Source organism: Maylandia zebra, linkage group LG1 (genome assembly GCF_041146795.1).
Source record: "Maylandia zebra isolate NMK-2024a linkage group LG1, Mzebra_GT3a, whole genome shotgun sequence".
Taxonomy (NCBI): domain Eukaryota; kingdom Metazoa; phylum Chordata; class Actinopteri; order Cichliformes; family Cichlidae; genus Maylandia; species Maylandia zebra.
In genome coordinates, this window is record NC_135167.1 from 21,365,845 (window position 1) to 21,381,304 (window position 15,460).

The window sequence follows — 15,460 nt, forward strand, 5'->3', positions numbered from 1 at the left end:
GCAAAACTATAAAACTAAACCAAAACTAAACTATAAATGGTGCATCATTATCAGTTTTGTATAAAGCAAAGAAGTCAAGTGCTCACAGCTGTATGTTTTTAAAGAGTCTTACCCAGAATCTTGCTTATGTTGGAATTGTGCATGTCGGGGAAAGCCTGGAGGATCTTGCGCCGCTCATCCTTGGCCCACACCATGAATGCATTCATTGGCCTTTTAATGTGGGGCTCGTTGTTGTTTCTTCCCCGAGATTCCCTGAAGACTCGCGCCTCGGTAGGTCCAGCGCCTCCTGTTGGCCAACAATAATAGGGTTGGGGTTTATCTGCAGAGCCATTGACTTCCTTGGACCCCGGAAAAAACAAGGGCAGGAACAAGAAGAGAGAGCGTGGCGAGACATTAAGTGACAAGCCATGTTTAAACTCTCCTTCATCTGCTATCTCCATCATGACAATTATTTCAAATGAGTGCAGAGATGCAAACACTGTTCAACAGAGTCTACAGGGTTGAATATGGCGTTTAAGGTGGACCTGATCTCTTTAAATCGGGTCTATCCAAAAGCAGTACAGAGAGAACAAGGAGGAGCCCTTTGACTTCAAGAATAATTCAGTTCTCTGTCCACAAGTCCAGCTTTTCTACTTGTGCACATATATTTCAGACTCACAGCCAACATAAATATAAGATTTGAGCCTGACTTTAAAAAAAAAAAAGAAAGAAAAAGCGAGGAAACACAAACTCTTGCAAATCTTTATAAAAGCCAAACTCCATTTTACATATATATGCACAAAAAACCCCTTCGGTTTACACTTCTTTCTCCCCTTGTTTCTCACTTTCTTCCTCTTTCCTTCAAGCACGCACACAAACAAACAAACCAAGCACACATTAGCTGGGAGAGTGTGCCGATTCTGCAAAGTGCTGTTTCTCAATCAGGGCATTCACAATCAGCATAAGAGAGTTTCTCTCAGTATTAAACTGTACATCAGACTGATAATGATTTCTGTTTGCATGCGCATTTGCTTCCTTTTATATGTAAGATGTGAAAGAATTAAATAAAAGCAGTATGAATATTTAAACAAACAAAAATATGTTGATAAACAAGGCTTGAAAAATAAGACAAAAAAAGCCTTCCATATGCTACGATACATCTTTAATGATCTCAAATCTGGAAAAGAAAGCTTGGGATGACTCATGCATATTTCATCATCCACATGTGAAGCCTTCTCATTAGACCATTCCACTAGCAGCCTTGGCACACGTTACCTGGGGTCTGATTTCTATTATTATTTCAGTTGATAAACAAAATCAAACTCTTAATGAGTAATGGAGGGCTGTGCAGAGACATTAATTCCAAATCCACAGAAGCCTCGCCCTGCTCTAATCACTGAAGGTATTACTGCAGCATTTTCAGCCTCAAGAGTTGAAGTGTCTTCGCTTCAAAAGAACATGTCCTGTTTTCAGAATTATTATATGAGACAAGTCTTTTTAAAAAGGCAACATACTTGCAGTACAATAGAGATAAAGGTGTGCTGGAACTTTGTCTTTGTTTACAGGGTAAGAATTCTTGAGGTCTAACCTACCTAGTAGAAAAGCCTGTTTCTCACAGTGCAAAAGCAGATGAATTGACTTTTCAGCAGCTCATGTTTAACAGCCAAAGAGCCACATTTATGATCCCTTCCTTTACCTGGAAAGCCAATAAAAAGGTGTATTTACTTATGAGTCAAACTCATATAATTGCAGGTGTTTGCTGGTCTCTCTATTTGTCTTAAATAGACAGACTAAACATTACATATGCAGAGAAAGGTAATAAATGCATAGTTATCTATAACTTTAGATTCATTTTCAGTTGCCAAAATGTCCTTTTAACCATATATAAATGCGTTTCCTCATCATTGCTATCTAGACGCCTGTGTTCTTTTAATTTCACAGTCTTGTAAAATATGCACCAAATTAGAGATTTTTGTTACTTTTCGAAATACTTTCTCTACCTCTGCAAGCACCGCGTTTTACTCTGTTTGCTGAGCTCCCTCAAATGCTGTTGGCCCGAAAGCCATCATGAATTCAAAAATAATACACTACCTTTGCTGCCACCGAACCCCACAGTACGTTAATTTCATTTAGCATGCACTCACTGTACAGGATGAATTGATTTCACTTTGTTTGGTTTTGACAACCATGTTTATTGTGCAATGAAATGTGGTGTGGCGGAGGGCTGACAGTATCCATCAACGCGGGGCAATCTGCTGACTGCCGGGGCCAGATGAAGGTATTCATTAGCTCAGGAGCGCAGCGCTCACTCAGACACGACAGCCAGTGTCTGCGCCCTGGGATCGCTTGCCGTAATTTACGATGCCTGCCGTGCCATTACTCTATCACTGACACTGATTCAGCAATTTATATACTGGTGCGCATGTATATGGGCAGAGGTGATCTTCTTATGTAGAGCGAAGGGGGGGGGGGGAACAAAACAACTGCCTGCCATCACCTAGTGCCACATCCATAGTTAGCCAGGAAACCAGCCACGTGACTAGGTTCATTGGAGGGAATCCAGATGAGGCATGGTCTTTTGCTGCACATGACTGCACGCAGAAAAGCATCGCTTTCTGCTCTGTCAGATGCTGCAGAAAACTGCAGACTTGAACAACAGGAGTGATGCACCTCGTAAGTTGTTCCGAGGCAGACGCTGTGTGGCTTGGATATGTAAAATACTGAAAGTGATGGAAGCTGCCTCGGAGAAACGAACAGCCCAACTTTGCGAAAGACCTTTAACCTGAAATAGCAGCGAGGTCTGTGATCTGTCTGAAAGCACCTTGAAGTACAGAACTGCTTCCTTATTCAACCCCTGTAATATATATGACTTAATCGGGGACATCCTGTATATTCACACAGCAAATTGCTTGCAACTATAACATGCAATTTACTGCCAGGTTGTTTCCATATTTTTGCAGAAAATCGCAACGCTGCTCTGACATTTTGCAAATGAGCAATAACTATTGTTTTCCAGGAGGGGCAGGACATTTAGGAATCAGTTAGTTAGGAGTGTGATTGTGTAAATAAACACAGATGTTTAGCGGTGACAGGGCCAGGCCCCCTGGGTGGTAGCTGGGGAGGGAGCGAAACAGAGGGAGTGCTGCTTAATAGAATTTATTGTGATTCATGAGGCCCGCAGCTCAAGTGTGACAGAGCGATATGAGAATCCCCTTTTAATTTGTCTCTCCTGGAAACACTGCAGATGAGCAGCATGAATTACAGTGTGAAAGAATGATTGTGTGTGTGTCTATGTGTGTGCGCACACGGTGGAATAAAGAACGAAAAGGGAAAGTGAATAACGAGGAAGAAGGAAACAAAAAAAGAAAGGGGGCGAAATGGAGAGAGAATGTAGTGAGGCCCCACAGCCTGTCACACCTGTGAGCTGCAGGCTCAGACTCGACCATATAGCAAGCCAGAGGGTAGCGCTGCCCCAGCTGCCCCCTCTCCTCCTCCTTACTCATCTTTGTTCTATGGGCAGACACATAATGTCACCCAGGAATCCGCTCAAAAAGGATGAGCCTCAGTGAGCAGGCAACAATCACGCAAACCTGCCAAGCCCTCCCTGTTGGGATCAAATCTAACACCTCTGAGTGAAGGCATTTACTACTGACAATAGAGCCTCTCCCTCAGAGCAGGATCAGGCGAGATTAATGTGTGTGGACGGACAGGATGCGGCGCTCAGTGGCTCTGGTCCAGTCTGAGTTCGTGGCATGCTAATTAAGCCGGTGAAAATCACAAGTGATGTAAACCACATTAAAACATCTCAATTGTCTTATTTTTAGTACCCAGTTGGGATCGTTTGGGTTTCCATACCCTCTGTGTGTATATGTGTGTGTGTGTGTGATAGTGTGTGAATGCATGCACACACGTGGGAACTTGGGAACAAACAGGCAGCTTGTTTCAACATGCCGCAGCTTTTACTTTTGCCTGCAGAGCCAGCTGTCTTATGCATTTAGTTTAATCTTTCACAACTTCTCGGCCTCTGACACTCACAGAGAAATACACACGTTTGTTCGTTTGCTCTAAATTTCAATTTGCCAGCTTCAAAACAGAACTTTCTTATTGATTGTTTTGACCTGTGCACCTACTGTTTTTGTGACTTGACACGTTATTATGTCAAAGGCTTCTCATCTAAGCTTTCTTCCAGAAAAACTCCCCGGCAATAAAAGCCAGAGCTTGATTCCCACAGACTCACAGCAGAAGAAAAACAAACATCTTCAAACAATCAGCCCATATAACACTTCACAACAGCTCTGAGCTACTGATGTAAAGAAACTCATTGTCAGTGATCTGTAGCAAAAGTGCAAGACTACTGTTTTTCTTATCCTATTCCACAAGGACACTTCTCAGCTGAAGCTTCTCTTTTGTTCTTCAGTCTTTGTTTGATATTATCTCATTGGGCTTTTAGATTAATTCTGTTTCCTGCCTGCACACATCTCTCAACAACTCCTTTGTTCTTTGTAGACCCTGAGTGATGGGGGCGTTTTAGACAAACACACAACCTCATATGGCAGCTCCATACTGCCATATGTGAATGAACGAAGGGCCTCAGGGCTCAGGCTTTTGTGGTATTTGGTAAAGACCTAATGAATTTGCCAAGGGATCATGTGTGTGGCTTGTGACTTTGTTAAATGATGAAAATCCCATCTATTCCTATTTTTTAACCATTCCCATACACACACACACACACACACACACACACACACACACACACACACACACACACACACACACACACACACACACACACACACACACACACACACACACTTTTGGTTGTTCGGAGTTGGGTTTCTGCCTGCTTTGCAAATATTAGCTTAAAGAACCTAAAGCTTTCTGTGAACTGCCGCGATAACAGAAGTCACTGTGCCTGCTCAATGCGGTTACTCTGTTCTGGATGGAAAGCTGCTACACACCAATGGGCTTTCACACCCTATGTATGGGTGAGGTGGTGCACCCAGTAATTTTCCCTTTCAGGAAACACCAAAAGTATGTGCAGTGTGTTCTGATCTACTCGGGGGAGGGGGCTAAAATGTTTCCAAATTCATTTGCCTCCTATTTTTATAGGTTGTTCCAAAACTAGTTACTGATGCTACATTTTTTGGATAAAACTGCCTTTTTGTCATAGAAACATTTGTGGTTTTTTATGGTAATTTTTTAGAACAAGTTTCAATTCAGCAGATCTTATTCACATTGAAAAAAAATACTTGGCACCTGGATGACCTTTGACCTTACATAATCTAGAAGGCTAATGTTTTCTATGCTTTCATATTTATGCTATTAAACAGAATATAAATATTTTCGTGCACTGTATATTTCTTTATGTTATGGTATGCCAGGGAGCCGAGCTTTCTTTGGTTCAAGGAAGAGAAAATCCTCACAAGATTTCAGATGTAAGCATGTTCTCAGAAGAGTAAATATTTGTGGTTCACATCTCAAAATCCTGTTTCACATCATTCATCTCCGTGCCTTCCTGTTGGTAAAGCCTAAAGACACAGACCGATATATATATATATATATATATATATATATATATATATATATATATATATATATATATATATATATATATATATATATATATATATATGTATGTATGTGGTGTAATAGAAGAAATGCTAACTGTGTTTTGAGTTATGTCCATTGCCCTGTCTCCCAGCCACCCCCCCACCTTGGGAAGAGGACCTCTTCTCTCCTCTAACCTTTGCTTGCTCCTAATCCATAACCCACTGGGAAAACTGATGTGCGGTGTCTGGTGCTAGCCTTTCCCTCGGCTCTAAACAGGACTTAAAAGGACAGAACTTCCCTGGTGCGCACTTTCAGTCCTGACTCCACAGTAGCCACAGAGGGAGGGTTACCACTGGGAGAATGAGCACTCAAAACACATCTGTCCAAGGAGTCAGACGGGTGGGATGGGATCTTCTGCTGTGGCTTACATGGGAAACATGTAAATGAATCCACTAAATGCACCTCTAATTCTCATCTTCAGAATTGGGTGTGATGTGAAACTAAATGTGCTTTGAAGTTGGTAAACAAATATTTTTATAGCAAGATTTTTTTTAAAAAAAAGTCTATGTGAACCAACTGAGCAAGACCATTTAGTTCTAAAACTGAACTGAAACGTGCCTAAAACTTCATTGGAAAATGCCGATGTGTTACATTGTCCTGAGAAATATCTATCCCTCTGCCCCGAGACTTTCTGAGGCATGAAAGATGAGTCAGAACCATTTTATTTTCTGCTCTGGCTCTGAAGTCCCATGGAAACTGCCACAAATATTTATGTCAGACAAATATTAGTTGCACTGAGGAACTCTTTGCTCCTGTGTAGGAGCCAGCTCCACAAAAGCAGATGACGATTTGTCACACTGGTGTAATCAGAATTTACACACATGCGCCCAGGACCTCAGACAAGCAACAACAGCAACAGGAGTCAAGCTTGGAAAAAAGCCAGCTTTGTCCTCAGGCACCCTTGTTCTTCGCTCACCTACCTGTGAAAACCTCAGAGCGATGGCTCATTTCAAACGGCATTCACCACTTCTCTCTTGCACACAACTGTCCCAACCGCTCTGCATGCAGTACTGAGCAGTAGGCCTTTATTACACATCAAAACTCCCTTTTCTTTTAAAAGGTAGACTCAGTTTTGAGTGTGTAGACAATCCACCCATTGCTCTTAATATTCCCCCCCCCCCCCGGATAGTTTAGAAAGTTGAGTAAAATGTTACAAATTATGCCGATGTAAGGACTGAATTTAAAAGCATGTAATAATAATTAAAGGGAAAGGGCAGAAAAACAATGAAATAAAACAAAACAAAACAAGAGACCCAATAATGGCCTTACCATCTAGATCTTCTGGCCTGGTGAGGTCAATAACTCTGTGGCCAAGCTTTCCATCCTCACCCAGCTTGCCAAGGTGGTGCCCAATGCTGTCAAAGTGTGCTCTTTCCTACAGAGATATACAAAGAGTCAGGTAAACAAACCAGCACATATACACCTTTTTACAGTGACAAAACAGCTGAAAAAAAAATAACAAACTCCATCACAAATCTGAAAATTTGAAAAGAAAAAAAAAGTGTCTTTGATAAATGCAGTTTGTTTTGAAAAGCTGCTCTTTTGACATGAGCTAGATGCAGCTTTTTCCTCATCTCTCTATTCTGTAGCTGTTATAATGGATGACAGGAGGCAGCGAGACAGTGAGGGCCAGGGGTGCTCTAAATAGATTTACAGAAGGATACTTTGTGATCCCGAGCACACAATGGGGCCGTGGCCCTCTTTGCAGTGCTCAGATTTTCCTCTGTAATCTTCTCCTTACATCCTGCCTTCCAGTCTACAGCGCCCTGAGCTCAGCGCCCATCATTTATTCAGAGTTCATGCTTTGGAGAACACACCGTGTTTTCCCGTTTGTCATGTTTCTTTGTGCTCAGATTAAACTTGGCATCATGTTGTACTTGTCGCACAATGAAACCCTGTCATTCAGCGCTCCGTGACAATATTAAATGTCATGTCCATGTGCATTTACAGAATAAAATAACAGCTTTCGGGGGGTCTCTGAATAGTTGCTGCACATTACACTTAATGTATTATGCAAGGGGAGAGTGCCGACTGCTGCTGGCTCCATTGTTGAATGACCTACTTCCTCAGTGAATACACAGGGCATTAGCAAAGGGCTGTCTTCCTCTCTAAAGACTCAACTAGGAGATGGACACTTTGACTCTGCATGATACAAATAATCTCCCCCCCTCCCAGGTTTGCCTGGATGACACTAAAAGCAGGCATGTTGCCACCATTCAGAAAAAAGCATTTGTTTTACTCCCAGGGTGCACGTTCAATCTCTGCCAAAGATGCACTGTCTGCGCTGACCTCTGCCTCTTTTCTTTCTAAACAGGCCTATCACATGCAGTCTGAGCAGACACTCAGGTAGAGTCCCCACACAATACTAACAGCTCCCCTGCCTCATGCAACGACACCAACAAACACATTAATCTTTGAGCCCCTCCTCTGTGAGGCATTCCACTGTTTTGTTTTTGTTGGGTTTTTTCACGTTTTCTCCCCACAGGGAAGTTCTTTTTCCCCAGGTGATAAAAAATTAAGAAGCTCTAACAACTGTGCCCGCAAACATTTAGTTTATGCCTGTAGCCAGCTAGCCGACTTATTCGAACTTATTTGTTTTTATTATGATAAATGAAATCATGCTGGTGAAAAAAGTCAAAATGTATTATAGTGACAGAGGCAAGAACAACAAAAAAAGAAATCTCTTTAAAATGTTTTCTTTTTTTTTTTTTTAAATTCTCCTTTTGTGCATTTTTTTTGTTGGGGGTTAAAAATTCTGACAAGATGAAGAATGAAGATAGTTCAAGTCCATTTGAGGCCTTTCACAGTATTTTGATTTTCCTCATGCTTTTATTTATTCAAGAACTATTCCTCAAAAGAAAGGACCACGCAAGAGACAGAAAGAGCACTGCAATTTACCATCATACTTGAAGGAGCAGTCATTATTTATGGCCAGCTGAGTGATTCTGATGTACAATTAACCACTACCTGCTTATGGCCTGTGATTAGAGGCTGTCTATCTGACGGCCCTTTGCTTACTTAAGTGTTTTCTAATTATGACATATGTGGTGGTCCCTGCTGGGCATGAGGACACTTTGTAAAGCGAAGATGGAGTATGGTGCCTCTCTCTGTGTCACATTCTGTGTAAAGCAACACACGCACGAGCAAGCACGCGCGCACACACGCACAGACGCGCATTCATCACCCAGCCACATTATTGCTCTTAATGAAAGAAGCTAGCAGCCTGATGACAAAGTGACTGAAGTGCGATTAGCTGGATGGGCGATGGTGCTGCTTCAGATGCTACTTGGACAGTCTGCTCAGAAGACGCGGCATTCATGGGGTAGTGTGTGTGTCTGTAATAAAGTAGTCATCTCGTCCCTCTTCTGCGCTTCGTTGCTCCCTCTTGATCAATCAAGTCCTTTTATAAACTCATGATCATTAAGCATCATGTTGGGCTGAGAAGGAAAGAGAACAGGGACCATCCGTCAATGAATTTCATTAATGGCTAGCTCAGCATTGAACTTCTTTCTCCACCGCACAAAGTCATATGATTAGTGAGCATCAGCACACCAGACAGCCCAGGACAAGACTGAATGAAGCTCTTGTCTTTGAGGTAGCTTTACTTAATTTGACCCAAGGAAAAAAAAAAGGAAAAAAAGAAAAGGGGAGGTTGTGGTTAGTGGAAAAACATCTACATATACTTTATACAACCTCTTTTACGTGCTGTAATGTAATGGTCTAATTGCAGTATTCCCCTCCTGTGTGCTATGCTAATTAATATCAGACTATCTGTGCAATATGGTACCACAAATTTTCATAAAATTTTATATACTGCGCTTAATATACTTATTGGTTATAATTTCCATAATTTATATCGGTGAATTAGAAATAGACTGGAAATTAGGGCTGTAAATTATCCGCAAAGCATCCCGGTTTTGTTTTAAGGTTGGAAAAGATTCAGTGAACTAATGCTTCTTTACTGCACACGCATCAAGTGCTGTGATAAATTAATGGCAGTTTTATTATTTTATAGTGTCATTAAATTTTTACTGATCACTCTGACACAGAGAAGTAGCAAAGGACATGCAGTATCTGGGGAAGCTAGCCATCCTGCCAGAGAAAGAGAGGGAGAGACTTTGAAAGAGGGAGCCAATCAGTATATGGCCAATATTTAAAAAAACAAAACAAAACCCAAACACATATATATATGTATATATGGTTTTTAAAGTAGCAAAAACCAAACATAAATGCTACAAGGCCAGCTGAGGAAAATGTATTGAAACAACGCAAAATAAGAACAAATTGAGGCTGGTGTGAATAGACAAAGATAAAGAGAAAGGAAACAAAAGATATAACAGTACACATCATTTCCCTCCCACTCTGACCACGACCGCTGGCAAGCAACTTGTCCCTCCCTTAAATGACTTCAGCATGCAGCTCTCCTCCCCACAACTAAAATTATAGCAGTGCACTCAGAGCTGTAGTGGAGAACTGCCACCCACAATAATCTCATCTGCCCTGCCTGTGCAGTCTTTTGTCTTTAAAGTTTGGTAACACATGTATCTGTTCAGTTGCACATGGCTGGCTTGTGAGGGAACTCACAGGGAGACTGTGAGTCACAGAGGAAGATGAGAAAAAAAAGGGGGTAGATAGCAAAGTTTGTGTAACGTCTTGGGCGAGGGAGCCCAAAAGGGCCCTTGTCAGTGTTGTAAGGAAAGCTTTAATCTGGCTGGCCACAGAACATGTGCCGGAGGCCTGCTGCTCTACCCACAGGGTGTGTATTCTGGGCAGAGGCGGGTGGCGGACGGCCCTGTGCATTGTGCCTACTCCGCCCTATATTTAGGCAACGCATTGCCAATCCTGACACTCCTTCACTCTCTCCTTTGCAAATAGCTTTAGTCAAAAAGGCAAAGGCAAATCCAGATGGATCGGGATTGGTCAAATACACATGAAAGAAAAGTACAGCAAAAACTAACTGTGGTGCAGTTTTTGGAAGTCAGCTCGGTTTGGAGGATCGGGTTTGGCTGTGAAATGAAAACTGAATCTTCTACATAAATAAAATAAATAAGTAAGTGAAACTTTACATTTCTCACACCACAGTTAAATGAAACATTTAAGTCCCATTATGAATTCTGAGAGCAGTTACAACTGCACTTGGTGAGAACCATTAAACTAAATCTCACCACACTGGAAAGTGTATGATTGTATATGATTAAGATCTCATGATTCAAGCTTTTACAGCGACAGGACTCCCGCTTATATTTGATAATGTGCTGAACTGGCTCCAGTTATATCACACACCTGGTATGTGGCAAGCTGAAGGCAGTAGTCCTGACCACAATGCAGGGCTTTGTGTATCAAGTGTCAGTCACCACTGTGGTCTTCAGTCCTTGAGTGAAGACTCTGAGGGTCTCAGACTAAAGCCCTCAACAATCTGTCCCAGTCCTGATGCAGACAAAGACTGCACTTTAACATGGCTGCAGCTTCTCACAGCTCAGCACCTCATCTGTTTTGTATTTGTATTGTAACCAGTTGTAAGGTTATTTATAAGTCTGCAGCTTTCCAGTAGTTTTTGCTAGTTTTGAACCATTTAAATGTTAAGTACATCCAGCCATGCGGTAAACCCACAGTGCCTTTCATGCAGGCTGTTGCTCTCTTTTTACCCATAGATGTCCCTTTGCTAAGGCTAATGCAGGCAGCAGCAGAATCAACAGTAGCAGCCACAAAAGCCTGGCATCTGTTCCATAGTAGTCATACTCAACATCACACAGAGCGGAGATGGCCGGCTATTCCAGTCCTATTTGTACTGCCAGGGCATCAACCCGTTTGTTTTAAAAGGCCTTTAATTTAATTTAATTAAACCACTTAAACATCTTGTAAGCTAACCTCTTGTGTGCTTTCTGTGAGTTTCGTTTTTTCGTGAAAAAAAAAAAGCATTTTCATTATTCAAGATCATTTTTGCTGCAGTGAAAACAAGACAAACCCACACAGTGTGACCCTTCAGTGCTAGTTTGAAATTTAGTTGAAACAGTTTATTTACTTCTACATGTCTACTATGAACATTTTCTGATCATGTTATTACATTACACATGTGGTTGGAAGGAAAATGTCGCAATACTGTGTCATTCTCAATTCAGCCCGCGTGCGCTGAAACATAAATTGTGTATCAATCTGAGTGCTGCGAAACATTTCTAACACGGTTTTCAGTTCCTATTTTCTTTGCCGCACCGCTGAGGTAATTTGTGGTGACAACATGTACTTTTACGAATTTCCAATTCTTGATGAACCAGAAATGTTCGATGTTAAGTTGGGCTTAAATCTCCAGCCTTATCAAACCTGTTCAGGTTACCAACAGCAGGATATTTCAAACTGCGGCTCTACCAAAACGCCTTTCACATCCAGACAACACATCAAGACTTGTTGGACACTCTGGCCATCATGGTCCTACTGCAACAATACCATAGACTATAAATGGTCCTTTGTAGCCTATTCTTTTCCTCATCCTTTGTTGAATGTGCCTTGTGGTGACTACAGCATCACAGGTCTTAGCCACCAGGGCCAGCAGCATTTCTAATCAACTGTAGCCAGCCAGAAATGCACTATGTTAGATGACAACTGTAGAAAATAATGGAGCCACCATCGCCAAATGACCCTACCAAGATGGACTCTTGATGTCTTTCTGGGGAAGAGGCAGGAGAGCAAAAGACTTGACCTGGGACAGGAGCCCGCAGACACACACACCATGCACAGGCGCATTTTATCCCGAGTCATACATTATTTTTTATTCTTTTGACTGAGCTGAACAATTGGACAAAGCATTAATGTAAGCAATCTTCACAATAGCACTTGCTGGCTACAGCCAGTGTCTGGGAGCGGAGCATAATCTAATTTGGATGGGCAAACCCTTGTATGCCAAGGATTTACATTGCAGCCAAAATGCCTTGGTTTGCAATTTCCAAGACAGCAGTCGAAAAGGAGCAGAAAATTGCTTCCAGGGCTGCAAACCAGACAAGATTATATTCAAAGTCTTTGTGAGGGCTTTGCCTGAATAGAGTCCTGGCATCACACACACACACACACACACACACACGGGGGAACAGTATAACCACTATAACCAATAGGTTAGGAGTCTGGATTTTGTTGGAGCACCAGTGTAAGCTCATTTGAATATTTACAGGCTGAGCTTTGGGAAACGGGAAATGGACAATTGTAGTCATCAATACTGAGGAGAGGAGAGTTGTGGGGCAGAAAGGGCAGTTCGATAGGTTAATGCACTGACCTTTCCCCTTTTGATTCCGGTTAGGGACATGTCAGCAGAGGAATATATTTTATCTGACACCTCCAGAACATCACATACTACAGTTTATTGGAACTCAAGCAAAAGAGGTTGATGCTCCTATTTTAGAGATTTGTTTATGCACCACTTGTGAAAAAAACTGCAGATTTAGTCACATGATCAAACAGTATGTAGTACACTGCTTGTGTGTGTGTGCACATAATAGATGAAATGTATAAAATGACTTTTGTCACATAGTCATGAATGACTAAGGCTGAACATTCAATTAACACTCTTTCTTCTTAATAGGAATTCCTCTGCTCATTAACAGGCAGTTTGCAGTTTCCAGACAATTACACTATTGATTGTACACTTGGCCAGTTTTTAAATGTATTGAATTCCACTTGGATTTTTTTTGTCTTTATTTAATGTGGCTAATTACATAAAAACGAAAACTCTTTTATCACTTCGTTATGTAGATGTATGCAGTATATGTCACAATGGGGCGATACAAGCCTACTATTGAAAACTTTTTTGAAATATTTAGCTTTCTACATCTCTCATGTGTTAATTCAGCTTGAACATTTGATATGAATGATTTGAAATGATTGCTCTGTCCTGCTGAGTCAGTGGAAATGTATTAGCAGGCGGTACCTCAGGTCAAAAATGCATCCATGCGACATCTGAGTAAAAACATATACACGCAGATGCTTCTTATGGTTCATATGACCCTGAAAAACAGCATGTCCACTTGAAGCTATGGTGCATTATAGAGGGGAAAAATTCAAATGGTTACAAATGGATTTGGTTGTAGTGTATATGACTGCAGGCATACTGGTGCATTCTAGGTAAAAGCTTCCACTGTGTGAGGAAGAGATGGTAAATAATGGAACAAAGTAATTGCCTCTGCAGACAATAATACCTATAGATAAATATTTTAAAAAGGCAAATTGCAGAAGGGTTGTAAAAGGTTTTATTGTACTGATGGGATATAGTAAAAACAGACAAATAAAAAGACAAGCAGGAAAATCTGCTCCTGTAAAACATGAATATTTCACATGTCCTCAGGTTAAAGCCTTGTATACCGTAGAACAGAGTCTGATCTACACAGTGTTCTCCTAGGTCAATGGCCAGGAAGGGAGAGTGAGAAAGAGAGAGCTAGAGTCATGGTGATAAAGGTTTGGGAGGAATGCATTGTACTGTTCAGATACACTTTATATGAAAAGATGAATTGATCCATCTCTAAGCAGCACTTAGACCCACTCCTCTGCCCGGTCATTACAGTGGGATAAATCAATATTTAATATCCCCCTCTAACAGCCACACTGAATGATCTTAACCTCTCCTTAATCCCATTTATGTTACCTTTCCAGAATCTTCTTCATGTAAGCTCTCACTTTGATAAACTTCCAAACAAGAGACTGGGAGGGGGGTTATTAAAGACCACGCCATATTTATGTCAGGTGAGGTGCTTTCTTAAAATATTAATATTCTGAAACTGACCAAAGTGAAAGCTTTTATCTCGGCTATTCGAACCATTCTAGTCTGCTGGCTTGTTGTATCAGCAAAAGACCCGCTCGGCTTCTCTCTCATTTCACTGCTGAATTACAACTGACTGTTCTTTATTACAGCCAAAGGATGAAGATGATGGGGGCAATTCTTTTAGCTGACTTGATAAAGCCTGCATCTAATTTTACACCATCCTAATAGGACCAGTGTCACTGAAACTAAGAGGTGACAATATCTCACTATGATTTGCGTAGGAGGCAGTCCAAGGGTGTGCTCAGTTAAGGTGCCGTTTAACAGGACTGATATGTCACAAAAAGAGGTGGGTATCATAGTTTTTTCAAAGGCATGCATGGGTCTAAATAGCCACAATACTGCGATCCAACTGTTCTAAATAGTACTTTATTGCCTTTCATACATTCTAGTATTGAATACTATACATTCACTTTGTTACTGCCATAAACAAGTAAGTGCTGAAAAATACAGACAAAAGGTGTTTTGGTGAGGAATGAGTCATTATTTCAAGCAAAAAGAAAGGATCTCTACAATCTCAGATTATTGCTCTAAAACTGGCTGATCACAAGCTGAGTGCAAAGTTGAAAGAAAAGAAAAAAAACCTTAAACCGACTAAAAAGAAAGTAAAAACATTTTATGCTCTACATACCACACGGACAGTGTAGCTGTAGGTGTGTGCAGTCTGTTGATTAAGCCATTGTTCTGCTCTTTTCTTGTCATGCCAGAATTAACTGCTTGGCTGACCACAGGTTCACCTCAGTTGTGACTGAGGATGACTAAAGGGTACTTGAACACTCGTGCTTGAAGCGTGATGTGTCACAATGTAACTAAAATAATAAAATAAAAGCTCACAAATCTTTTGTGGAAGGCGGCACACCTGTTCGTCTCTTAAATTAAGTCACATCTATTTGAGTTTTTTGTTGGGGAATTACGAGATTGATCAGTTCAGTTAGTTTCTTATCTTTGTTCATGCTTCTGTGCTTCCTCTCCATCGCCTCGATGGGCTGCATCGGTTTATTTGCCTCACTTCAGTAAGAGCATAGTTGATTGCCACCTGCATAGACAGTGATATCTTCCAAACACCAAATTAGA

General features: G+C 41.2%; 1 protein-coding gene across 9 annotated transcripts in view; it reads right to left on the reverse strand.

Moving 5' to 3' along the window:
- The window catches only part of sox6 (SRY-box transcription factor 6), a 131,870-nt gene that overhangs the window by 6,986 nt on the left and 109,424 nt on the right, over positions 1 to 15,460 (reverse strand). For all 9 annotated transcript variants that reach the window (XM_012917024.4, XM_076883173.1, XM_023154693.3 and 6 more), the window contains 2 exons: positions 6,859 to 6,964; positions 113 to 286 (listed from right to left, as the gene is read on the reverse strand). In XM_012917024.4, coding sequence (XP_012772478.3) covers positions 113 to 286; positions 6,859 to 6,964 — 280 coding nt within the window. The remainder of the gene's footprint in view (positions 1 to 112; positions 287 to 6,858; positions 6,965 to 15,460) is intronic.